Source organism: Neopelma chrysocephalum, unplaced genomic scaffold (genome assembly GCF_003984885.1).
Source record: "Neopelma chrysocephalum unplaced genomic scaffold, ASM398488v2 Primary Assembly neopelma1_76, whole genome shotgun sequence".
NCBI classification, from domain to species: Eukaryota; Metazoa; Chordata; class Aves; order Passeriformes; family Pipridae; genus Neopelma; species Neopelma chrysocephalum.
In genome coordinates this window covers 5,380,903-5,407,567 of record NW_020897737.1, presented here as the reverse complement: position 1 = coordinate 5,407,567, position 26,665 = coordinate 5,380,903, and the positions used below count along the sequence as shown (strand labels likewise).

Below are 26,665 nucleotides of genomic sequence, written 5' to 3'. Positions count from 1 at the left end.
TGCCCAAACCTGGCACACCCTTCTCTGCTGTCATTGGGCATGGGTGCAGTGCACATGTCCTGATAAGAAATTCAAACTTTGCAGAATAGAGTATGAACTTGCAGCTTCAGGGACTTGGGGTCTGTTGTTTGTCTGTCATGGCGAGATGCCAGAGAAGCATCTTGAGTCTTGTGTGGATGGATTTTGTTACATATAAACTGGCAATAGCGTTACCTTATTTGTGAGGAGTTTTGAGATCTAGTGCTGTAATAGTCCTAATGCTCCAGAACAGCATTATTACAATAATGAATTTCCCCTTTCTCTTAGGGGTTTTGTTTTAAATAGACCAGTGCTGTGGATGCCTTTGTGCCTTTTCCTTAGTTCCAGTACTCCCATTTTCCCACATGAGGTTCTCGGAGAGTGGAAAAGTGAATGGGAACTGTGGAGTTCTTTGTGTAGATTCTCATGAGCTCCTATTTCCCCACTCCCTTCAGTAGGTGGGAGGGCATATAGGCAACAGTGAGCTGGGTAACTGCAATGACTAAACCTCTGCACATCTGTGAACAATTAGTTTGGAAAATATGAATCAGTCCAACACATGAAGTATATGAAAGCCAAATCAGTGACTAAAGGTAGTGTTTGCATAGAGTTCCACTTTTGGATTAACAAAGGTAAGGTTTGGATTTTGTTCATGTATTCTTGTAGCTCCTATCTATAAAGGTTTCTGGCTCAAAATGGGTTTCACTGCTTCTAAAAATAGTTTCCTGAGTGACTGCTGCAAGCCTGAAAAGCACGATCGGGGAAACATCTCTGCTCATGATTAAAGTAATCTATTTTTTAGCAGAGTATTAATTAGAGATCAGAAAGAAAAAATATCACATAGCATTTAGTCACAAGAGGCTGCTAAGCTTCTTGATTCCTTCTCTGAGGCTTTTCCCAACCCTGTGAAATTAGCTAGCAATGCCTGCCTACTTCAAGTGAGCGTGTGTGGATTAATTTGCCAGTAGCTTTAGCAGTGTTTAAGACAAAGCATTACTTTTCTTTTTTCAAAAGCATTTCCAGTCTTCTCTCACAGCTCTGTCTCTCTCATCAGCAGCTTGATGTTGCAATTACATATAAGTGATAGCAGAAATTTTTTGTAGCCGTAAATAACTACTAAACCAAGGTGTGCCAGCACTCTGCTATTATTGCATTTGTGACTTGCATTAACATAGTTCAGGTGATCCTGTCTCGGTGAGGAGCAATTAAAAAGCAATAGATATCTCATCCCTGTTGAGGGAAATACAAGCAGTATTGATAAATGGCCCATTCTCTTAGGGACTGATTTGTCAGGGCAGAGAGGGTGGTTATGCAGCTACTGATATAGCTGGGTGGTCATGAAACAGGCTCACCTCAGTCTCCACGGTATAACCACATTTGTTCACACTACCATTACACTTCACTGCCCTCTTAGAGACTGCTGGCAACTCCAGGGTGTTTTCCAGTGACTGTAATGCACCTTTTACCTCAAGGGGCTTCCTGGCTTTGGTCAAGGCCAGAGGCTGGTCTGTTTTGCTCAGCAGAACAAAGACTGTCAGATAGTGCAGCACAGGAGGGGAGAGTGGAAATATGCAGGAGAGCAGCAAACCACCCTGCTCCTGTATATAACATTAAATAAGTGCTATGCTAATGAAAAGAACTGCTCAGTGAATTGCCACAGCTTTGAAGTTTGGCCTTCCTGGCTCAGGAGTCCCTACCGGTCTAATAACTTCCACATCACAGCCAACACTGTGCAGAGGGCAAACTGCAGTCTTTCTGAAGACCTGAGGAAAAAGAATGGTATAGTAACCTTGCCTTCCCCAAGCTCACAGAGGAACAACAGGAAAGAATTAGGAGTACGGCAGAATTGAAGCCTCTTAGCTTTGGTCAGGCATTTTTGTGTTCCTCCTCATCTACCTGCCCCAGTGCTTGGTCCTGCTGTGCTTTCTGAGCAGGCTTTCTTTTCCCACTTTGCTCAGGAATGTTTGTGCCAACACAGAGAACCGAAGGTATCTCCACATCAGACATCATCACAAGGATTGTCCGGGACTACGACGTGTACGCCCGGCGCAACCTCCAACGAGGATACACCGCCAAAGAGCTGAATGTCAGCTTTATAAGCGTAAGTACTGATCTGCATTTCCCTCTGAAAAACTCTCTCCTAGGACCCTGAATGTACAGGAAGGGTTAACAAAGGATATCTTCCTCCTGCTGCTTTTAAAATAGCTGGAAAGAACTCAGTTGAAAAGAATTTAAAAGAAACTGTTAAGTTGAGGGTAGTTTTAATTGCTCCTATTAATTAGCAGCTTCATTTCCATCTTACACTTTCACGCTTTTAACAAAGCTGCTGCTCCCCCTTCCTCCCAGAGCTGTAGGTGACAATGACACATGAGGAAGGAGCCCACCCCCCCACCACAGGCTGCTCAGCCACTCACCCAACACCAGATTTCTTTTTTAATTCCTATTCCAAGAAGGCAGAACAGAGAGCAAGGATTTTGAAATCCAAACTTTCTCTACAATGCAATAGGATTAAAAAAAACAAACCAAACCCAAAAAAACCTAACAAAACCAGCCACCGAGCAGTGAGATTACTAGGGAAAGCAAAAATAGTTTTCAAAAGACAAGTATGTTAGGAAGCTGGTACATAAACGATGCTGAATAGCTCAGAAGCCACAATAGGTAGGGCAAGAGTGATATTTGAAAGGATAGCTCATGTTATTCATCTTCCACATACAGCCCTGCCCCTTACCCTCCAATGAGAAGTAAACACTTTACAGAAACGAGAGTTCACTGTCCTTCATTTTCTGTTTCAAGTCTTAATTTCAGGCCTCAAGATAACCCACATAACTGAAATCTCCCTTGTAACTGAGCTGGCTCACAGCAGGACTTCCCACCTCCTTCCCTGGAGCTGGGAAACCCCCTTGTGAATGACTGAATTGTGTCATTTCATGAGAGTTTTGTTTACCTGTTTCTTATTTTGTAGTCTGGCAGATAAATCACAGATCACAGGGCATAAATATTTATTTCACTGTCCCTCTCTTTTTCTATGTGACTTAGCAATTAGGAGTTTGCTCTCTCCTCTATGGAGTTTGCTGGCCACAATCCACTGGCCTGCACACATCTGTGTTACAGCCAGAAGCTTCTGTATTAGCCAGGCTTGGAGGTGAAGAGAGTTTTCCTTGTGCTTGCACAAATCCAACCAAAGAGACATTTTGCTCCAAGTTAACATCCAGGCTGGCAAGTCAGCAGTGTTTGCTAGGAACCCCAGGGAGATTGCCTTTTGCCCACTGCTAAGCTTGAGCTTGAGTTAGTTTCTGACATGTATCCTTCACAAGATTCCTAGAATTTTCAAAGTGCATTCAGTTTGGAAATACAGGAAGATTCATGTAGTAGATTAAACACAGCAGTCACAGAAGAAGTCTTTTCAATATGTACCTTGTGCACTTTGTTCCACGGATGTTAAACTTGCATTTATAGTAATATAGAGGGGCATATATAATAATATAGGGGGAATGGTTAATGGGAATAGTTAACCAAGGCCATATGTATTGTGATACCTTAATGCAATTTTTTGTGTTCTTCTCAACTGTCAGTGGCTAATTATTTCCAAAGTTTTTATTAAACTCTGACCACACTTCTAACAGGAGAAGAAATACCGCTTTCAAAACCACGTGGACAAAATGAAAGAAAAAGTCAAGAACGTGGAGGAAAAGTCAAAAGAATTTGTTTACAAGGTGGAAGAGAAGAGCCATGACCTCATTCAGAAATGGGAAGAAAAGTCCAGGGAATTTATTGGCAACTTTTTAGAGCTGTTTGGACCTGACGGAGCTTGGGTAGGTATTCTGCCATCCCAGGAAGTCTGAGTGGTTTTTATTTCTCCTCTGTAGCACAGATCAAGAGCAGATACTTTTGCTGCAGTCTTTGTTTTGAAATCCAGCACAGTAGGCTAATGCCAGACCTGGTTGCTGAAGCCATTAATGCATACCGATACTGCAGCAGAAGGATTTGCTGCTTCTGGCTACTGCTTCTTTGGGATAATATCTGTGTTTTGTGAAGGTGAGGTGCTGAACAGGATACTGCATTCAGTAGAGCTACATAACAGCAACACAGGAGCAAACAGGCTAATGCAGTCTGTTGGCCCTGTTACCATTAAATGCAACCAGACCAACATCAGAGATACACGCTGGTGGTAGTGAGGGAAACAGGACCATTGAAAAGGTTTTCAGTAGTTCTCTTCGTGCTCTGTACCCAGCAGTACATGACAACTGTAACTTCAAACACTACTGATAGAAAGTTCTAAGAAATGATTTTACGTGTCAAGTGTCCAGGCTTATCTAACTGCCAGCAGGGAAGGCTCCGGTGGAACTAAAGCACTTGCAAAGCTCTCCGTAGTACATGCTGGCTTCACAAAGCCTGTTTCCTAAAGATCCCAAAGTGCCTTGGAAAGGCAATTCAGAGCGTGCAACAGCATCTTTCACCTGCTTCAACCAAAGTCACACACTGAGTGGTGAGTTGGTGACACTTCAGAGCCCCAAAAGATTCCTGGCCCCATTTTTCAGTCTGATAGCTTGCCAAACCTCAAGAAGCTTTGTTTTCTTGTAGGACTTCCCTTTGCAACATTGCAACTGGTAACAAAGCTCAGTTTGAACGTAGAATTTATCATTTGTTTAAACCTTCTTAGACCTTCCTGCTGCAAGTCAGTCCCTTTCCAACGAGCTCTCTGGACAGCTGTGTTGGGTGAAAGCCCAGGCCCAGCCAGACCCTCCAGTGCAGGCACCATCTTAGATGTGCTGCTCTGGTTGCAAACTCTGAGTGAAAAAGAGTTTGTTTTCTGTTGAAAGGATCTCTGCAGAGTTTTTGTTTGTAAACAAACCCTTAGAAAGCATCACAGAGCCCTTAGAAAGCATCACAGAGCACTTGCGAATTAAGTAGCCCACCTCACTGCTGTGTCACAGCTCAGTGCCACCAAAGCACACAGTACCTGCCTGTTACTGGGGTTCTTATCTTTGCACTGCCATGACTTGCTGTGTTGATTGCCACTCAGTTGAGAAAACCCTAAAACTGAACAGAGACTGTATCTATAATCTTACAGCTACTTTTGTCCCATGCAAAGGCAAGTGGTCACTGAAGAACACAGACCTCAGCCACATAAATACATAGCTTATGTAGCAGTTTGTTCATTCACAGTGTCGTGTTCCCTGGGGAGGGCAAGAAGGGAACTCTTCTGATGAAATGTCCAGGTTTACCGGCATCGTCCACATCCATTTGAAGCTTCCCCTGTAAGTTATTGCCCATAGAGCTTGGTGTGTGTTCCACATGTGGGATGGTCCTGTGGCCATAGGTGCTGAATAAATAAAACTAATGCTAACAGAGCATGTAAAATCCACAGGAGGTGAGATGAGTTTGGCTGTGCAGAGAGGAAAGAATTTTAAATCCTTGAATCCATTCCCTGGCTCTACCCACTCAACACTGCACACTAATGGCATTTAAAAAAAACCTGTGCTGATAAAACATTTAACCAAATCCAATTAGCTAAAAGCTGATCTGCAAAGGTCTTTTAAGATATCTCCTGAGTTAGTGTTTGACCACAGAGTAGGACATCTGGTGCAATCATAGGGACCTTTGTTAAGAACAAGAGGAGTGAAATCTTCTCACAGTGTTGCAGGAAAAGCATCAGTGACAGCAAGCTGAGAGGTGATGTGGCTTTTTTTAAATCAGTTTGAGCCTTGGCAACAGGAAAGACTTTTAAAATAATGATAACTTACTATTAGTGTCAAAACTGTTATTAACGTTAATTTGCCCTATCACTGTTAGTTAGATGTTGCTTTTAATGTTGACATTAAAAGTACAGGAATCATTATGGGCATGCTGGATCCCTAGATCAGTAATTTGCATGCCATTAATATGCTATTATTATTTCACAAATAATTATTATAATATGCTTTATGCTAGCATCAGTTTCCTAAAAGTAAGGGCCACGTAACCCACAAAAAAATGCCCATTTGTGAAAAAGGTCAAAATGTCAGTTTTCAAATGTCAAGATGTCTATAATTCATTGGCAATTTTGCCCACCTGTGCAATCCGCTGCATGTACATTTTCTGCAAGAGAGTCACAGAGGAGTCAGAAATTATGATTAATGTGGCATAAAACTTAAGTGTGCTGTGAGAAGGGACCACCACACAGCCTGGCACACAGGGCCCAATGGCAGAGACACCACTCTGTGGAAGTGAAAAGCAGCAGGGTCCATTCCACCTCCTCCCAGATGTGCACAAACGGGCACCTACAATTGAGGTCAGCAGAGAAAGCAAAGCTCGCAGGGCAGGGTTCTGTGCCAGTCTCCCTCACAAGCGTCCCTCCAGATGAGATGTCCCTTCAAGGGGTCGGCTGCAGTGCACAGAGGCAGTTGGGGATGGTTGCACTTGAAACGGCTGCAGCACCTCAGACATCAGCAGGGGCTCAGATGAGACTTACAGGTTGCAACATGAACCCAGGGACAGTGTCTAGGCCACACCATGTGTCTGCAGCCTGGACCCAAACATGGCCTTGGAACAATCAGCAGCTCAAAAGCAGAAGTCCTCTGTAACACCCAGCTGGCACTGGCTTTGTAAAGAAAAGGAGTATCAACATATAGACAAAGAAATTCAGAAATGGGCAAAATATTTTTTTGCAGAAGCAAGTTTGCCAAAAAGAAACCCTGAACTGATTGGCTGTACCTGAACTTGCTTGAATTAAGACTTTGAAATTATTTTCCCACCTCTGGTAAAGGTCCAGAGCACATCCAGCCTTGTCTAACCCTCCAGCATTTGGGAAGCCATTAACACTTGTTCTGCTTCTTCAGCACCCAACAGCCCAAGGAGCACCTTGCCTGCAAAGGACATGACTTACTGGCCCTGCCTAGGGCACAGCTGGAGGGAAAGATGCATTCTGGAGACAGGTGAATTACACCACCTCCTCCTTCAGCAGTTGTGGTTTTAGCCAGAAACCTGATGGATCCAGTGCTAGTGCAGGAGGCAATTTGGAGTGGCCAGGCAGTTACCCTGCTGAAGATGTGAATTCACCAGCTTGTTCAAGCCACAAACCCTTTGCTGAAGCAAGGACTAGGAAGCAGGTGTCCTACAGCCTCGCTGAGGGCCCCATTAGGAAGGTGGGATTCCCCTTTCCATCTCTGGCCCAGATGACCCAAGGTACAGCTATGTACCCCCTGCCACATGGGATACCAGCCAAGCTGGAACACTTGGATCTCCCCCAGCACTGGTACCACACCACTATGAAGCACCACTATACCACTGAGCTTTCTGAAGTGGCAGGAGCAAGTCAAAGTGTTTTGGTTGGCCAGGGTAAACATACTTCACATCAAACATTTTTTTGTTTGTTTGTTGGGAGTAATTTTCACTGAGAGGGTGAAACAGATTAAGTCAAGCCAACAGAACCACAGATTTCTGTGATCTAAAGAGAAATTTTGCACCCCTACCACTGAATTGCAAACAGGCTCTGGGGCTTTGCCAGCCCTGGTGACATCCTCACAGCTCTCAGCCGCAGAAATCCTCCCCCATTCCTGGCACCATTTATCAGGAGCAACCACCATCTGCTAACTGTTGAGATTTTAGGAAGTCTTGGCTATTTTGGACCTAGCAGTAGTGCAGGGGTAGGTTACACACCGTGGGGTGTTGGTAAGTGTGGCTCCAGGCAGGAACTGTTCTGCCATTCCGCACTGCAGCAACATCCAGGCTCTAAAACTAAGTCAATAAAGGCCAATGTGCTAAAGATGTTAATTGGGAGAGGGAGCTCACAGGGGAACAGTTAAATTCAGTATTTGTGCTCGATTTTTAACACCTGGGATTAGCAAACACCAGGAACCTGAGGGGAAAATCAGCATTGGCCTCTCTGCTGGCAGGGAAGTTTCAAAGAGGGGGAGGAAGAACAAGACGGGCAGCCACAGGCTCCTTGGCTGGTAGTAAGATCAGCACAGAGCAGAGTCGCTGCGGGGAGAAGGGGAGGAGGAACAAGATGAAAACTTAGTTGAGATCAAGTCTGCAGCTGCCCAAACAGGCAATTCCAGCATACATTCTGCACAAGTATTTTCCTCTCAGACCTGAATGGCAACTTAACTTTGTCCGGGCTGGATCTTTCCTTTCCAGCCAAGCATCACCTGTGACCTGACTGCCAGTGCTCCAGCCAAGATTGAGACTTCTTGCTCCCCATCCCCAGAAGGAGCAGCAAGGCACTGAGATTTGGCATTTTTCACCTGACTCCTGCAGCAGCTGCACAGCACATGCCACATCTTCTGTAGCCCAGCCCAGCAGGCTGATGCAAGGCCCCGTAGCTGCTGTAGTAAGTAGAGGTACTTGCCTTAGTGTCGCAGATTGCTTGACTGCAGAGGTGGTCTCTTCCATCCCACCAGCTCTGGCAGGCCTCCACTCAGCTTTGCAAAGCAAAAATGACAATAAAGCTCCAAGCAGAACATAGAGCCTGCACGTGTTTCTCTTTTCACACAGACACCCAAATTCTCACATTCCCACCCCCAGTTTATGGGTTTGGGAGGTGCCTGCTCCAGGTATCTAGGGAAGCAGCTGCCAGTATTTGGCAGGCACAAGACTGTCTCGAGAACGGAAAGAGGAATAAAGGCTGGAAGAGCCAGGAAGCTCAGGAGAAGGGTGGTCTGTATCAGCATGCTAGAAGCAAAAAAGGTCATGGGAACTAAGAATGTTGGGTGTTCAGGCAGAAAACTGACTTTTATTTAAGAGTGTGACCAATGCATACAAAAAAGACAAAGGGAGTCCCCAGAGCTGGCTTGGGACAGTACACACAGTGTTCTCACACTGGGGGTGTCTCAGCTGAGGTGAAAACTTGCACGTAAAAGCCAGGTTATTATGAGCACAGGAGAAGAGGCAAATCAGCTGTGCTCCAGGGCTTTGGCTCCCTACTCTCTCCCAGGTGAGAGGCACAGTGCAGCCCCTGCCTGCTCACAGCCATCCCTTTCCCCCTGTGCAATACTCAAAGAGCATCTTTTCACTTTGCTTTTGCAGAAGCAGATGTTCCAGGAACGAAGTGGCCGAATGCTCCAGGCTTTTTCTCCCCGGCAGAGCCCAAACAGCAGTCCCACACGAGGCCGCTCTCCATCCCGCTCTCCATCTCCACCTTGGGTCATCAATAAGGCCTCCCCTCCCTCTTCTCCAAAAGCTGCCTCTGCCTCCCTCAGCAGCATGAGCGAGGGAGATGAGGATGAAAAATAAAGATATATTTTTTTAACCATGAGACAGAAGAACAAGCTATGAACTCAGCCACTGGATGGGGAGAAGCGTGAGGAACACCAGGGGTATCTCTGACAGCAGGGAGCGTGCTCTGGGAGATGTTGAAAACTAACTGGAGCACAGCAAGGGAGATCTCAGGAAGAGCTTATCCCATCCCCACTCCCTGGCGGTGCTGGAGGCCCAGCCAGCAGCACCTGCCAGACACAGCACCAGGAAATGACAAAAACACACCTGTGTGCCAGGTCCTGTCCCTGTTGTGCTGCTTTACAGCCGCTGCTCCAGGCCAGGCCGGCGGGAGCTCTGCACCAAGGGGGGCTGGCAGAGGAGCCCTCCTGGCTCCTGATCCCGGCCCAGTACACAGGCACGTATGGGCTGCAGCCTATGGAGGGAGAAGATGCAGTTGTACCAGACCCTGCTGACTTTGAGCTCTTCTGGCACATGAAAGAATGGCTTTGCTGCAGCAAATACGTTGAGAAACAGGGAATAAAGTTTTACTTTTTTTTCTTCTCGAATAACATCTGCCCCAGAGCCCAAACCATACCACTGAAATGGAGAGCTCTCCAGGCAAGTTGATGGAAATCCATTTAATATATTCAGTGCTGCTTGTTGACCGAGCCTCTGTCTGGGGTGTGTGTAAAGTGTCAGGCTTTTTGCTTTATCAGATTGCTCTCCACATTCTTAGTGCCTGAACAGCTGCCTGATCACTTCTGTTTTGCTCCCTGGCTTTGCACTTCGAAGGAAAGAAAGTAAATGAAAAGACAGCCCTATCTGGAACGTGGTGGTGTGGGAAATAGATAGTTTGAAGATGGTTGTGGTTTTGACTGGTGAATTCCAAAAAAAACACATGGGCTCCCAAGGCCTTGGGATGTGGCCTCCTAGGAAACCCTGCTGCTCCCAGCTATGTATCAGCAAATGACAAGCAAACAGTGCTGCTGTTGGCACATGGTACTCAGCCAGTTCAACAAACTTCTCATCAAACTCTCACCAAGGTGTGTTCACTGACACACTGCTCTTGCAGAGGATCCCAAGGCCATTCCTCTACTCTAACATGGAGAAAAGGTTGGAAAAAATGAAACCTTTTAAACAGGATTAGGCATGAGGATTTTCTCGCTCCATCCATGACACCTGTCCAGCCCCGAGCAGAAACACAGGGAGAGCACACAGGTGAAGCTTTCCCCAGTGTCCTTCCAGCTGGGCAAAGCCAGACCTGCCCGACGTCTGGCTCCATGTTCAGCCCCTCAGCTGGCACCTGCTACAGTGGCTGCAGAGACTGGCAGGATTTCTGAGTCCCACAGCCACAGGAACACCCCCAGCCCACAGCACTGTGGTGGGCTGGGCTCCAGTGATGCCACCTGGCTGCTGGGCTGACCTAGCACAGCTGCCTCAGCACATGGGCATGTTTGAGGCTCTCCAGCCCAGCATCAGCTTTGGTGTCTGGCCAGCAGGACAAGGCTTCCACCACCCACCTGTCCTATGGGAAGCCTGCTGGGCACAGCCTCGGGCAGTGGGTCACAGCAACAAAATCACTCTGTGCCACGGCTGCCTGGAACTGCCAACCCACCAGGACACGGCGGCCACTGTGGGCAGCACCAGTCAGCACTTGCTGGTTCCCTGCACAGACAGCACAGGAAACACTGGGAGAGGAGGGCTTCAAGTGGCTCTTGGAAAACAACTGAGGGAAGAGGATGCCCGAGCACATGGGGTGGTTGTACTTGCTGGCAGCAGTGCCCCCCAGGCTGCTGTCCTTACCTCACTGAGTGTGACCAGGTTGCTAGGTAAGATTTCTTTCACTCCATCCCTTCCAGATACTTTTCTGGGCAGGTAAATTACAGACCTTGGTACCAGGCACGAAATTAGCCCTGCACTCTGCTCGTTCCGTACAGCTTTCATCCCTCCCCCACTACGGGGTAACTGATTTTTCTTTGGCAACATTTTGCCAGACCCTTCTCAGATGACCACAAGTACAAGTACGCAGCATCTTGTGCCACACTTCGTCATCTGGAATAAAGCTAGTTCCTTCTTCACAGAGCTGCAAAAAGAGATGAGCAGGAAATAGGGTGGAAAGTGCAAAGGGAGAGCCACAGCTACTTCAGCTGCCGCCAGCTGTGCGCCCAATGGGACGATGCAATTAAGACCTTTCTCAGCCTTAGGCAACTTGTTACTGTAATTTCATACCTGGGATGCACTTGTTTTTCACTTTATCCTTTGCAAGTCTTAAGTCTTCCCATCACAAACCACTCCTCCACCATGGGAACTGTCTGTTCTCTACTGGTGCTGTTGATGTGACGAGCCATGTCCAAATGCAATGGAGGTGGGCAGAGATTTGTTGTTCTTGGCTTTTAGCATTTGTTTTTTGTTCATTTTAGTTTCACAGCACTTAATGTTCAGCAGCCCTTGCTCAGTGGTTTGAGTGGAGACAGCACCACAATTTGTGAATGGGAACTGGAGAAAAACTCACCAGTGACCTGTTCTTATCAGAAGCTGTTTCTCAGGGTCACAGGTGGGTACCCAGCAACAAAGCCATATACTGTACCAGGTGTCCATTAACATTTAGGATATCAATAAGCTAAAGCCTTTGCCCTGCAGGTACATTCATGTGCTGTCTCCAGCAAACCAGAACCTCATCGTCTCTGGACACATGGAGGGCAGTTTTGCACTTCTGAGTCATGGTTGGGTTTTATTTTTCACAAGTGTTGCTTTAATTCAGTCCTATTTATCAGCCAAGCTCCACATGAAAAATAAACAGTGTATGACAAACACAGCTGCCTCACCCTGTTATTTTACAGCACCTTTGGACACATGAACACAACCCCCAGCACGAACCCCACTGATGGCACAGTGTCTGTTACCCCATCCTTGGTACCCCACAAATGCCACTAGAACAGCTCTGCCAACCTGCCCAAAACGCTGCTGCTTGAGTTGCTGCTCTCCACATGGACAGGATCACCTCTCCTTGCCTTCACCCACGTTTTTCTGGCTGCAAGGTAAAGGTGGGGAAATGCTGTCCCAGCTGGAGACGTGCAGCCTTAGACACCAACAAGTCTGAGACCTCCCTTACCCTCTGCCTCAGCACAGTGGATTCAGGAGCCACTATTTTAATTCTTACTTCTAAGTGGAAGAAAGAGATGGTGCTTTTGCAGCCATTCTGGTTCTGCTGCTGAGCAACAACTGAGATGCTCTTGTGGGTGCCAAGATGATGTGTGGCTGTAACAGATTTATGGAAAACTGCAGCAGCAAATGTGAGCCACAGGGAGAAATCCTGACGCTGGCCTTCAAACTTGACTCTTTCTCCATCTGATCCAGTCTGATACCTGAATATTCCTGCTTTGTTCTTTCCCTTTTGTCCTCCTTTCTGTAAGAAGTTAGTACTGCAGCAGCTGTAAAGATTATTTATTGAACAGTCGTGCGTCAGGCAGGGAGAAGCTGAACCAGCGGATGGAGGCTCAGGACTTCCCACCTGAGATATTTTTAATTACAGAATAAGCAAATTTCAAAGTCACTGAGCACAGCAGAGCAACTATTTAAAGGCACAGAGCCCACACCAAAATGCTGCCAGGTAATACAAGCTTTATTACTTAAGATGGATTTGTGGCTGTTTTGAGCAGTGCCTGGGCATCACTTGGGAGATACATAAGAAGCATCCCTGTGAGTGAGTTCATCATGTTCAGCCTAGCCCAGAGGAGATCCTTGTTTGGTTCATGGCAAACCCCCTTGGGAACCAGGCCTACGAGCAGGAAGGAAAGGTTTGATACTACATCAAATTTGCTTGTAAAAGGGTAACAAACCATCACGGGAAGAGAATGCTGTGTGATAGCACTTAATTAAGCAGCAGTTTCACTTGAGTCTGGTGCAGAACACCTCTGACCTCCTCATAAAACAGGGCTGAATATGGGTCAGAAAACAGACCCAGGGTTTTGCCTCTTGGGAGGAGACCCTTTCAAGCAGCAGACTATCTTAAGAACTGATCTGATTTTGAAGAGAATTTTTTTTCCTCTCAAAATACATATGTCCAGAAGCGCAAACACACAGTTATTTTCTGCCCTTTTCTTTCTAAAGGGAAGGCCCTTTCCTGGTAGGTGAAAGGAAGGACAACATTAGAATTTCTAATTGGAATGGAAATCAAGGCCACTGCCTCACAGCTCCACCTGAGGGAGAGGAGACAGATACAGACTGAAATAAAAATAACTGAAAGCCTTCGGATATGCACTTTCACTGTGCTAATCCGGGAAATGTGGGACTGAGACTCCAGCAACAACTGAGGCTCTTCCTGTGACAATGTTACAAGCAGTTCCACAAATAAGAGGCTTGAATTTCCCTACCCCAGCAGTTATTCATGGCCAGTTCTTTCACACTTGGTATCTCCGTCCCTTTTCAGATATTCTCTACAACAGCATCAGTCCCTGCTTCAATGAGGAATGGAAACTGCAAGTTCTGAAGCCAAGTGAGGCACTTCTGCCTTTCACACAAATGCCTGCTTTGTATACTGGAGAATAGCAAAATACACTGTGAAGACAAACAAGCAAAAAAAAATTTAAGGAGGAAATTATGCCTTTGAAAGGATCACCTCCTTTAACCCTTTTCAAAGGCAATTTCCCTCTGAAAATAGAACTGTACCTTAAAAGGATTAAAAAGTAACAGAGCTTGATCCTCCTTTTCCCTGGTAAGACATTGTCTATGCTATACTCTGTGGAGTCATCAGGATTTTGACTCCTTACAACACTTTCCTCTCATCATTTTGGTAGCTCAGCTTTCCATTTACATTCAGGTTTTGGATAGAAGTCTCATCTCCACAGGCAGGGAGATGTTTATTCTGCTGCCCAGCAGACAATGTTCAATAATCCCAGCACAGCAGGAAGCACTTGAAAGAGCCCAGACATGGATCTGAAAGGGGGACACCCCAAACCCATATCCTATGGGATCCAACAATGCAGAAATCCCCAAACCCCTGTGACTGGCTTCTCCTGTTTGCAGAAAGAGTGAAAACAAAACCTCTGGCACAGGAAAGTTGGGATCCAGTAATCTGAAGAGCTTTTGGTGCTTTTTTTGGTTTTTAAATGACTGCAGTAAACAAAAGCAAAAATACAGTTGCGAGGCACAAGTTTCACAGTTACAAAGCACAGATTTCAGTTAAAAAATGTAGCAATAAATTAATGTAATCAAGGAGAAAATGGTCTTTTAACTCAAAGCAGTTATTCCTGTGCCTGAGCACATCAAGTCTGACACACATTTCAAATTCTAGAAACAACTTTGATAGAATAAATTATGCCCTCTTCATCACTTTTTGGTACTTTTTTCCCCCATTCTCATGATTCTCTAATCACATTTCCCTACAAACCCACACTGGTTTTCCATAAAATAAAGGGGCTGTGAGCTTCAAAGTTGTCATCCAGTTAGGAAGAGTAGATTAATTATAACCTGTTCTTTACAAGTGACCAGCTCTGAATATCAACAGGGGTGTGTTATTTTGATGTATTACATGCCATACTACTCCAGCTTTTTCATTTCAAAACTAATGCATTAACTAGTAGGAACCCAGTTACTTTGCTACTTAGCCATACTTAAGATATTTTGTATCATCTGTTTAAAAGTTATTTAGCTTCATTTTTAACAGTGTCCTGAGCTTGCACTGCTACAATATGATTAAAAGCCAAATGCCAAAACAAAATGGAGAACTATCACTTAGGGAAGATTCTCATTTGTTCTCCTCATCTCCCTTGGTTACCTAAAAGGTCTCTCACAAATGAGTGCATTTATTCCAGAAAAAAACAAACCCAACCTTTTAAATATTCACACTGTTGACATGCAAACAGAAAAATGCATAAGGCATATCCTGTATAAGAACTAACAAGATTCTCCTCAAAAATAGCTGGTTCCAAATGAAACATAATCCAAACATCACAAATCTTGGGTGGCTTGTTTTGATTTCCTTTTTCCTCCCCAAGAGGACTTTTACTTCAAACCATCCCACAGCACATACTTGTGTCACAGCCACACAGAGAACATGGAGAACCATCTGAAAACACCAGGAAGCTTAGTCGGTATCTTTTAAAGAAAGGAGAGAAAAAACAATGTCGTGAGGTCAAGCATCTCTATTCTGACACCTTTCAACTTCCAGTTTTTGTGAATTCAAGTCAATTTGTCATTAAGAACAGAGAACTAAACTACTAGAAGGTAATTAAAACACAGCCATTATGCAAAGAGGGGTGGTAGGACTATGCCATCAGCAGAACTGACTCCATCCATTACCTGAATGAAATCACACCCACAGAGAAGTGCCTAAGGTGATCATCTTGGACACTTTACCCAACTGTTCAACTGTTTATTAAGAACCCAAAATGTAGAGATTATATATTTGAGCACTGACAGTTGTGTATCAAGCACCCTGATAAAATACTTCCACATGCCACTACAAATCTAGAAACCCCAGCTCACCTGCTGTAAAACACGGTGTTTAACAAGCCAGCATTCTCCATTGTTGAGTGCACAGAGTAACAGCAAGATAAAATGTATTTAAAATATTATACAAAGCATAACTGCAACCTCCTCATCCATGACAAAGGGCTATTTGTGAAATACACTGTACAGTGGTAACCTTGTACGTTTCAAGGCACAGACTCAGCCATTTCTCGCAGCACATAACGCAGCAGTTTGCAAGTACTGCATTGTGTGGACCAGACACCCACTCACCAAATATTGACACCACATCTGGAAATCCAGAAGGAAAGAACAGTGTTTCCCTGGGGGAATATTGTTGCACTGTTCCAGAGCATCCAGAGCACAGTGCTTGGGAACACTAACCTTTAGCCCACCAACACTGAGAGACACCGCAACTACCCCATGGCTGTGACTCACACCTGGCACACACACAAAGCCACTTTCCTCTACCTGAATGCAAACCTGACCATGCCTCAAGTGTTGGCCCCCCCCACAGCCCCAAGGACTCTGTATCACGTGTTCCAATGTGTACAAAGGGATTTATTAACAGAAGGATAAAGAACAAAGCAAACAGTCAAGGGAGGTGCTCACTGACAGGGCAGGGGAAGTCACGCGCACCAACAACCCCGAGTCTGCCAGGACAGCTCCCGTGGCACAACGTGCAAACTGGCATCAGCTTCCACAATGGCAAGAACATGTTAATGAAACTGTCCCTGGAAAGCTTCCCCATACCAAAACACAGTCAACATGACCCTGAAGATTGGCAGAACTGAAGCTTTTGTCTGAAAATGGTCTTTTGAATCGGCGTATTTACAGATACCCAGACATTTCAAGACAGGAATCCACAGTGGCAGATCAAAAATGTCTTATGACATTCAAATCATGGCTCCAGCTGCACACTAGTAGAAGCAAAGGACAGCCTTTGGACTAGGAGACATATAGCTTGGACCAAAGCCATAAAAAAATTATCCAAGTCACCAGGATGGAGAAGGACTTTCAGATTGCTGTGACAAGATTTCTAACTGACTGATGCTGTTACACAACACACGGCAGACATTATTTACTATACTCCAATTTACTCCTAGTGGAGATGGTACAAAAGCTTGAAGTAAAAACAGCCTCCAAGTTAGGTGATGAATATAAACTGATCTGACATTAATAAAGAGTTTAATTTTTCCTATCAAGCATGCCTGTCGTGTTTTAAATGTCTGACTTCATTTAAAAACTGTCTACTGCAAGATTGTCTTCCCACTGAAAGTAACAAATTGAAGTACTGAGCCTACAGCAGTCTGAAAAAGGCATGAATTGTATAACAAAAACATGATCCCTTGTTACAAATTCTTCTCCTACATAAGCCTGTGTCCTAAAGCCATAAATCTTCATTATACTGCTGCTGCTGCTGCAACTAGTTGCTTTATTTTCTACAGACAGCTACTGTCAAATATTATGTGGTACATGCTGACAGATTTTGCAATTGTGAGCTACTTAATTAACCACTGAGCTCCTGTGAATACCCAGTCAAGCAAATGGTGAGCAGTGAGAAAGTACAACACATAGATTTCTTCTCATTTGAAGTTTTAAAATAAATTCTTTATCTGAAAGAAAATTATTTCAGTTCTAGCAAAATTCTGGCCATCTGGAGCCTCATTTATTACTTAATAAAAAAGCTAATGAGCCAAGCAAGCTGGGTCCCCAGGCATTTTCCTGCACTGTAATTGCTTCGTAAGAAACTTTGGTGGTTTTTTTTTTCATTTTCTTGAATAACTTATGAATGCATATAAAGCTGTATGGAAAGCTGAAGAAATTTCAAGGTAGAAGCCTTGGGTGTTAAGTTTATAACAGATATTTCAGCTGTCAGCAATAATCCAAGAAGCTTTAGCTTTAGGGAGATTTATATAGCAGAAAAAAAGAACCCCAACCCAAAAGGTGCTCGTATGTTTCATATGCTAAAATTACTCTGAGCTCCCCAGTGCAGCTCTCTGAGGTGCCCCTCTGTAGGCATGTGAGAAGTTGACCTTGGGCTGCCAAATCCCAAACTAAGCTCCATGTTGTGTGAAACTTAGAAGTTCCATCAAGTAGTTTTTATGTATTTTTGTCAACCATGGAAAGAAAAAAGGAAAATAAGAGTATACACAAGTCAAATACATGGGCATTGGACTAGAAACAATTCCAACAAGTTACAGGAGATCCAAAAAATAAATTTAAAACATCTCCAAGTAATCTAATGAAAAGTTACCTCCTCACTCCTCCATTACAGGTTTAGTTGATGTAAGTGATGTCACCTCAGAGGAAAGGCACCATGAAACCACTTTCCCTCCTGGATGCAGCTGCAACACAGGCCAGTTCACCAGTACAAACTCTTCCCATAACTGACCTTGGGAACAAACTGACTTGATTTCCACCCACCTCAGAAGCTCATCAAAACCTCAGTGCAGTTTTAGCACTTGAACAGCTTATCAGTGTTGGCAAGTGTGAGCCAGCCCAGCAGGTCCCTTGCACAGGCACAGTCCCTGCTGCCAAGAGCATGGAGAGTTTGGGAATACCACTGCCTCTGCCTGATGGGGTGAGGGCATGAATTTCAAAGGACTGTGTCTGGCACCTCCTGGCAGTATTCAATTCAAAGGAAAAATTTTAATAAAGTTGGGCAACATCAGAATTATCACAAACTTGTCAATTCTACTGATACTACATGAAAACCGCTCCAGATTTAAGAAGCAAACAAGTTCTCTTATGCCAATTATTTAGGACTTAAGGCAACATAATACTGCAATTAAGCATGTGAACTTTAAATTTTCTCCTTTATTTTTAATTAGAAAGCCACTTCAGTTACAGAAATCTTCATTGTTTAAATTAATGCCAACAGCCTGAGTCCTGATCCTGAGAACAGATTCATTTAAACAGGATTCCTCTCATACATGGTTTACTTGTGCAAGTATTTGCAAGATTCAGCCCTGAAGTCACTACACAATTTATAGCTACGTTCCTCATTTGTGAACAAACTCACCTCTGAACTCAGTATTACACAGTTCTGTCATGTGCCATCATATTCTCTTAACCTCTGCAAAAACATGTTTATATATGTTAATTCATAGACGGGTAAGTATGTCAGGAAGAAGCAAAGAAGAGCTACTAGAAACCATGGCATCCACTTGGCAACCGAGGAAACACGCGAGGAGAGGGAACGCTGCACAATCAGACATGGTTATCCTCAAGATAAATACTAACAATAAACATTTAGGCTGTTTTCTACAAAATTATTTTCATTAATCGAAACCACTTTTGCAGCACCTCACGCAAAGGTTTAGAAGTGCCTATTAAAGGTGAGGGGGAGGAAACGTTTTCCATGTCAACGAGGTCAGGATTTCACCCTAAATATTACATTTTGGGGAAGGTGAACAGGAGATTGCACTACACTGTAAGATTACTCTTGCTCACTTCTTGGAGAAAGTGAACAGCTGTTTCAAAGCAAATGCCACTGAGGACAAAGAAAGAATGCTACCCAGTTGCAGCAGCTAGTGTAGCTTTATATAGCCAAAAAGTAGCCTGAGTTTTCCAAGAACACTACAATTAATATCCATATTCTTTAAGTACATGCCAATGGACCTGATCTAAATGCTGCCTAAGAGGTAGCACAAACGACAGCAGGACAAAGACTTCCTCTGTGCTGTCCTAGGTCATCACAGTCAAGTACAGAGGCAAAGATTGTGCACTTGAGTTGTAAAAGAAGCATTTCAGTATCTTCTGAATATTTTTCATCAAGTGCTGACTCTGATAGCCCCCTTGTTGCCTCAAAACAAAGCCTAGAAAAGCAGGGATCACAAATAGATACATAATTTGGAGAGACTTCCATATCTATTAATATTAAACTAGGCAGGGGATTAATAATATTACATTCAAGACACATACAACAGAAAAATGCACAATGGACAAAAAAGTTAAACTGTTTTTTACACTGTGACATACAGAAGTTGTTTGTAAATTCTCAGAAATAAATGAGGAGCAAACATCTCTTGTTCAGTTTGTTTCTGTTAATCACTAAACACAACAGATAAGGAGCATTTTCACTGAAAACATTTTTTTCTACTTCTGTGTCCTGTGACTCAAGACAAGCAGGTTGCAATAACATCAGCAGCTCATACCTCTGAAATTCATAAAAAGGAAATATACTTTTATGTCACCAGAAAGTTCAGAATTAACAGCCTCAAGATATTAAAACATAAGAGATTCCAATCAAAGTTAGAAGGAACTGAAAAAAGATCAGTATCTGTAGTTAAACCAGCTGTATTAAACCCACACACATACTCCTTTTCCAGGCATAGCCATTGAAAAACCCTCCTAATCAAAGGTCTGCTCCTGCCATTTCCTAAGACAGTTTTCATACCCCTGTGTAGGAACATGGCATGAGGACAATGAGCGAAGAACAATTTTTGGCACACCTGAGATCTCCACTAAAGCACAGGCTGCCTAGACAGGATTGGAGAGGAGAAAAGTTGTTTCTCGTTCATGTTCACCATAATGCCCACAAACAGACCTTGGGAAATGGGAAGAAAACACATTCCTTGTGCTCTCCCTTCCTGCTTTTAGTGTTTGTATGTGCTCAAGGTTCTTGGCAATGGGTGTCATTTCAGGGGAGTTCAGTTTTCAAATACCAGAGCATTTCAGCCCTGACAGCCAGCCAGTTATTTTTGTGGATCAAGAAGTGACATCACTAATATACCACAACATCCTCCAGGTATCTTCAGCTTTCATTCAGAGTTTCCATGATTTGCACTCCGTGGCTTCCATGGTTTACATTCACTCCACAAAAACAAGTTCAATATGCCTGCATCCTTCCTTTTCTTTCTGTTCCCTCTCCTCTTCATGTATAAGGAAACAGCCAAAAAGGTCCAGGTCAGGATTTACTACTTCAAAATACAATTTCTAACAAAAGCTGCAACTCAAGTTTCTTACACAAACTATCGTATTCCTTGGAATGTCTTAGGCAACATTCCAGGAAAAACTGAACATGAGCAAGTGGAAAAGTATTAGTTCCATCACCAATTTCTGTCTTTAAGCAAGCTCTCCTCTGTGATTACTAGAAAACATACACAACTTGAAATAATTTAAAAACCACTAAGAAGTTAAGTGACTAAATTTTAGTAGGTGTGACTTCCAACTGGTGCTTCAGTCAAACTATTACCCTGATTTCACCCCAGCAGTGGAGCTGTATCACTTGAATACCAATTTGCCTTCTCTGCAGCAGTGCCTGCAGCCCTGGGAAATTATTGCTCTGGAGGCCACACGTGTCACACCCTCACTGTGCCCTGTCGAGATTCCCAGGCCAGGGTCAAACGAGTCTGGTCTGGGAACAGGACGGCTCCATCAGCACGTTTCCTCCTCTGCCTGCAGGGAGAGGGGGCTCGGAGGGCAGCACTGCCCAGCTGAGCAGGCACAGAGCTCTCAGCAGCTGCCCTGGATCGCCCCCGCTCCACATGGATGGCAGCAGCCCAGACAGACAAGGATCTGGTGCTCCCATGTGCCCGATCCACACAGTGCCGGGACACCCACGGGACCTTGAGCCCTGGAATCACCAACTGCCCACACACAAATTCTGGAACTGACTGCAACAGGGAAGACTTGGGGTTTACAAGGCAAGGACTTCCAGCTCTTCAGAAATGGGGCTCTATGGAGTTTATTGCTCAAAACACTTTATAATCCTGCAGTGAAGTGCAAAGTACTGTCGTTAAGTCGAACTAAGGTTTTTTTCTTTTTTTTTTTTAAAAATACCTAGGAATTTCTCAGCATTTCCCTGTTTACTGATAAATCAGTTCTTTATAAAAATAAATATTGGGAGAACAAAAGGGACGGTTCCCCCACAATTTTAGTAAACAAGTTTCATTTTTCCATGCTAAAATCTCTAATATCTTTAAAAAAAATATCGAAACACTTAAGAGAAATGGAGTGTGCATCAGAGCTGCTCACACCTCACCTACTTTATTGCCATGGCTAGAGTATCAGCAGAACTTCTAAAATTCACAGGTGTTTTTGAAAGGCCATAGTATCAGAAACGGCATTTGGCAAAGACTTTGTGAAGAACAGTTTCCTAATAGTCAGCAATAACCCTTATAATAAATTTAAGGGGAAAATACTTGAAATTTTTTCCTCTTTGATTTTTTTTCCTTAAATCAGGTACCAGCCACACTTTGTCCCTCCCATTTCTATGGTATTTCCAGTTTCATGTATTTAGATCAATGACACTTTCCAAAAGCTGGTGTACAACATCTTTATATACACTACAAATTCAGATCACCAGACTGTAGTCAGACATTGAACGTATAAATAACTTTGCAAACTATTTACAGGTTTTAAACTAATCAGGTTTCAAGCAACCAACACTCTTAAGGCAAATTTGTTTGTATGACTGGCTGTCTGGCCTTTCAGCATTTCTCTCCCCTCCCCAATTCCCCTAAAATAACAGGCAAATAGGAAATTGAATTAACCCCTGCCCCTGTATTGACAGAATTTCTTGTAGAGAGAGATGATTTAACTGATTAGGAGCTCTCCTAAAAACAAGGAAAAATGTATAGAAATTAATTTCTGAGTTTGTGTGTCAAGAAAATCATTAAGGTGCATACCAAGAAGTGGAAATCCTAATGTCTTACAGCAACAATAACTTTTGTATGCACTTGACAAATGGATTTGGGAATTTGGGGAAAGCATCAGTTTAAAGCTGCACAACCCTTTTTAGAACTATGCATTTATAAGCTCATTAGATACAAGATCTGAAAGAGCTCAAAGGGATTCTCTCTTACAGGTGACACTGTGCAATAGAAAACGCTGCAAACGGTGGATTTTCAAAGCATAGGTTTAACTACGTTAGAAATTTTCTCTTATACCATATTGCTGTGCAAGATACTATTCACCATTTTAGGGGATTCTGCACATCTTGCCAGTCCTTATATTGGAATAAGAACTGGCCACTTCAAACAGTATCTTTTTGTTACAACACTGTATTCCTAAGTGCAATCACAGTGCAATCCCTTTTGTCAATGCATGACTGAAGCAACCAAGCATATTCTGGTGAAGGAGACAGGATTCACATACCAAACGTGCTCAGTGCCTTCCTTTAAGTCCCAATCATCACTTTGTTCTTAGTATTTTTCAATGCCCTGATTAGGTCTTTGTTTGGAAGTAATTAGCTACTGTGGTTTGAAGGATTTTGGAACAAAGCAGAGACTTTATACTGAACGCAGAGGCCATCTCCAACAGAGACAAAAGGTGGCAAATTATCGATTAGCTTTATATTTAGAAGCATCCCTTGGTTCACTGCTAGGATTGCTCCAGTCATCTGCTTCAGGTGTGGTCTTGTAGTGTCGCCATGCTGACTTATTAAAAACGGGAAGTCTTTCAAATGATTCACTTGAAAGGGCCTATGGAAAAACAAAAGCAATGGTTAGATATCACTACAGACACTAGAGCAAGGTGATACTCTGGGGAGTTCTACAGCTACAACTTCTGTATCGAACAAGTGTCACAATTATCCCAGCGTTACATGTCACAACACTATTTTGAAAATAGCTGTGACTAATAGCTCTAGTCATAGTCAAAGTACTAGTCAAAGTCAAAAGACAATAATACCATTTAAAAATATTTCCCTTCTTCCAGGAAGTGGTGTCTACAGAGAGAGCAAGAAAAAGATTTTTGGTCAAAACCATTTTTGGGAGATTTGTCAGTGACACGGAGCAGACTCTGCTGAGCTGCTCTGCTGAAACTTTTCACTTCCCCAATGAACTGGGGCTCTGTCAGCACAGTGACCTGTGAGGGCTGATCCAGTTCAGTCCTTTTTGTTCTGAGAAAGGCCACGCCTTTTTCCTCCACACACACACGCAGAGGATTAAACCCATCAGAAGCAGAAGTTAACACAGGACTCCACAACTCACTTGCTACACACAGCAAGGCACAGTGCCAATGCTATCAACAACCTCACATAAGATATATGCTATATTCTTCTAATTCCCTGATGACATTCAAGGACTCAGTTTCAACCATTAGCTCCTGAGTAGCCTGGTCTCTCCCAAAAAATGACAATAGGAACAGTACAGTCTATCGCACGAAGAACTGCACAGAAGAAAACCTATGTACTATTTAGGGGTTGGTCAACAGTCTTCTCAGTTCTATTGTGGCCAAAACTTAGAATCAAAAAGCATTAACCAAAATTATCTCTCATTGCACAGTTCTCAGAAAATTCACCACTTCTGATGGATTAACAAAATGCAATCTGACACAGGGGACTGGGGGAAAAAAAAATCAAAAGCAAACTAGCTGGTATTAGTGCCAGGTAAATATATATAACCTTGGGGTTTAGGATTCTCTGTAACTGATTTAGATAAAAGTGTCAAAGATAGCAAAAACAAATTTGAAAACCAGCCGAGGAGTGAAAAGAACCTGCTATAAATATAAACAATCTGCATTAGTAGTTTATAAAAGGGTCAAATTCATACCTTCAAATAAATTACAGCATCTGAGCCAACGCCTTCCATTGAGTAGAGTTTAAGGTCACCTTGAAAGTACCTCGCATACAGACGAGAAATTGGCAATCCATAGCCAAACCCAGCCTACAAAAGCAAGAAAACAAGACAAAAACATGATAAAAAGTTAAAAAAAATGCAACAGATCAGCGTATTAATTTATAAAACAGAGGATAACTCAATATTAAATTGTATCAAATTATTTTTCAAGCTTTACTTTATTACTCAGCCTACAGTATAAGTCAGTATTCAGCCTTTTGAGGAATCACCTTTTTCCCTATCCATTACTTTAAGTACAGAAAAAGGAAAAATATCCAAGTCCTTTGTTAGAATTCCCTTGTCCATTTTGCATTTTCTGCATTACAGAACACCATCTATGCTGTCTCCAGCCATCAAAACAAACTGATATGCCCTACAGCTTCCTCGCTATGATCACCATTGCTATAATATTCTATTCCTTCTTTAGTAAAAATCGGATTTTTGACAGAATGCTTTTTCAGGGATTATTATTCTCAAATGTCTCCACAGTTAGGAGACTACACAAGAAAGCCAGAGACGACTCTGTTCACTTCATCCAGGTCACACTAAGTGATTGCTGATGCCACGGAGATCAGAAGAGTCCTGCAGAGGACTGCACAGAGCAACACAAGGGAAACAACCCTCACTGTTGAACAGAAGATGAGGACTCCACAGCACTGAATGATCTACTGAGGATGAGACCCAGTACAATCCATAATATTTTCAAAGCATCACAGACCTGATAGGTACAAATTTTAGATTTTTAAATTTACAAAACTAATACTCATAACCAAAGTTGCAACAAGGTCAACACTTGGCACCTTTTCTAACTCTCTCTTGTCAGAAAAGTTATAAAAATCACCCCAAGCCTGTCTCATTGCAGCCAGGGAGTAAGATCTTACTCTACACATCAACTCCTTCAGATGACTGGGTATGTGCCGAGAATCACAGTGGTTGGTTACTTACCCGAACCCCCCCGCCCCGATTTTTTCAGTACTACCCACAGTAGTAAAGGAAATATTCCAGATACACAATTTGAAAAGAAGGATATACAAGACAACAGAGTAATACAACTTCTTCATAATGGTGGACTATGAGAAGAATTAGACACCTGAAGTTTTCAGAAAACCAATAAATTCATTCCACTATAATATTTCTACAAAAGCAACCTGACAGATCAATGAGAATAATGCACCGGATCTTAAAAACAAAGTCCCAAAATGCTATAAAAAGAGAAGCCTAAGAAGAAGGACTTGCAAGCATTATGCTCAGTTAATATGTGCTATCACTTAAGAGGAAATCCCTTGAGGGAAAGGTGAACATTAAACAACTTTTACTCCAGTATCCATCACAAATTCTCTTGTTGTAATCTACTATCTCTACAATGTCTTTTGGCCTCTTTGCCTTGATTTTACAGAAGTCTAAATTTAGTATTAAATTGCTTTGGAGTTGCTCACTCAGTTCTGAGCAAAACTACAAACAGAAATGCCAAAGGTACCCCTTTCACACTGCTTGTCATAGTTATTAGTGTCCATTTCCAGAGTTAAAACAGTTGCTTACCGCACTTTTTCAAACAACATTATGTTTTAAATTTCTCAAAGACTCCCATTAGAGACATATGCATCACTTTCAAACACCTGGTCTTGAAACTAGATGTATTTCTTTCTTAACCTCTAAAAAATTAAAGTTACTTGACTGTCTAAGAACGAACTAAAAAAAAAAAAAAAATGCCAAGAGTTGACTTTCGTCTTTTCTGGAGACTGGACAATAAATGCATTACAGAAATTATAAAGCACAGCAACCAAAAGGCAAATGGTGAAGAATACATACCCCCAGGACCAGCTCAAGTAAAAGGCAGTATCAAACAATACTGAAAACACATTATATGTTCCTCACTCCAGAATTACCCCACCTTAAAACCCAAGTTCTGTTTTTCTCCTGTTCCTTTACACTCTCTGCTAGCCCACATAATCATCATTTCACACAGCTGTCTCTCAAAAATTTCCTGTCAGTCTCTTCTGTACATTGTCTTTAGGGTATTTTCCAAACCAGATAACGTAAAAGAAATATGAAGACAAGAGATCCCAAATGAGTCCCTTGTTAAATCGAAACCTTGCAAAAGGTCTGTTTTGCAAAAGACAATTAACAAGAAGTGATTACTACATATGTCTGTGCTTGACCTAGAGGACAGAATAGTCCCTGATGGCACATCTGCCTTGAGAAAGAAAATCTTCTTAGAGCAAATTTATCTTTAAATATTACAGTATGCATTATACAAACAGGAGATTATTACATTTCTGTGTTACTAGCATTGACAGGTTTAAATTAAACTAATTGAGGCCATGTTTCTGCCACTATAAACAAATGCTGTCAAAGAGAGAACCTGTAAATTCTCTTAGAAAACCTACTGTCATTAAGCATGACCATGTGTTTCTAACAGGTACAGTATGTGTTGA

At 43.0% G+C, this 26,665-nt stretch overlaps 2 protein-coding genes across 9 annotated transcripts in view; one reads left to right on the top strand and one right to left on the bottom strand.

The window, feature by feature from the left end:
- PCYT1B (phosphate cytidylyltransferase 1, choline, beta) overlaps positions 1 to 12,008 on the top strand; it is a 43,047-nt gene extending 31,039 nt beyond the window's left edge. For 2 of the 5 annotated variants that reach the window (XM_027689149.1, XM_027689148.1), the window contains exons 6-8: positions 1,977 to 2,119; positions 3,642 to 3,830; positions 9,025 to 12,008. In XM_027689149.1, the coding sequence (XP_027544950.1) occupies positions 1,977 to 2,119; positions 3,642 to 3,830; positions 9,025 to 9,231 (539 nt within the window). In that variant the 3' untranslated portion in view covers positions 9,232 to 12,008. Of the gene's footprint in view, positions 1 to 1,976; positions 2,120 to 3,641; positions 3,831 to 5,184; positions 5,277 to 8,136; positions 8,460 to 9,024 lie in introns of those variants that run through there. The other 3 variants (XM_027689147.1, XM_027689150.1, XM_027689146.1) reach the window with 2 other exon arrangements.
- Positions 12,009 to 18,463: 6,455 nt separating this feature from the next.
- Positions 18,464 to 26,665, bottom strand: part of PDK3 (pyruvate dehydrogenase kinase 3) — a 52,130-nt gene continuing 43,928 nt past the window's right edge. For all 4 annotated transcript variants that reach the window (XM_027689142.1, XM_027689143.1, XM_027689144.1 and 1 more), the window contains 2 exons: positions 24,165 to 24,278; positions 18,464 to 23,093 (listed from right to left, as the gene is read on the bottom strand). In XM_027689142.1, coding sequence (XP_027544943.1) covers positions 22,950 to 23,093; positions 24,165 to 24,278 — 258 coding nt within the window. In that variant the 3' untranslated portion in view covers positions 18,464 to 22,949. The remainder of the gene's footprint in view (positions 23,094 to 24,164; positions 24,279 to 26,665) is intronic.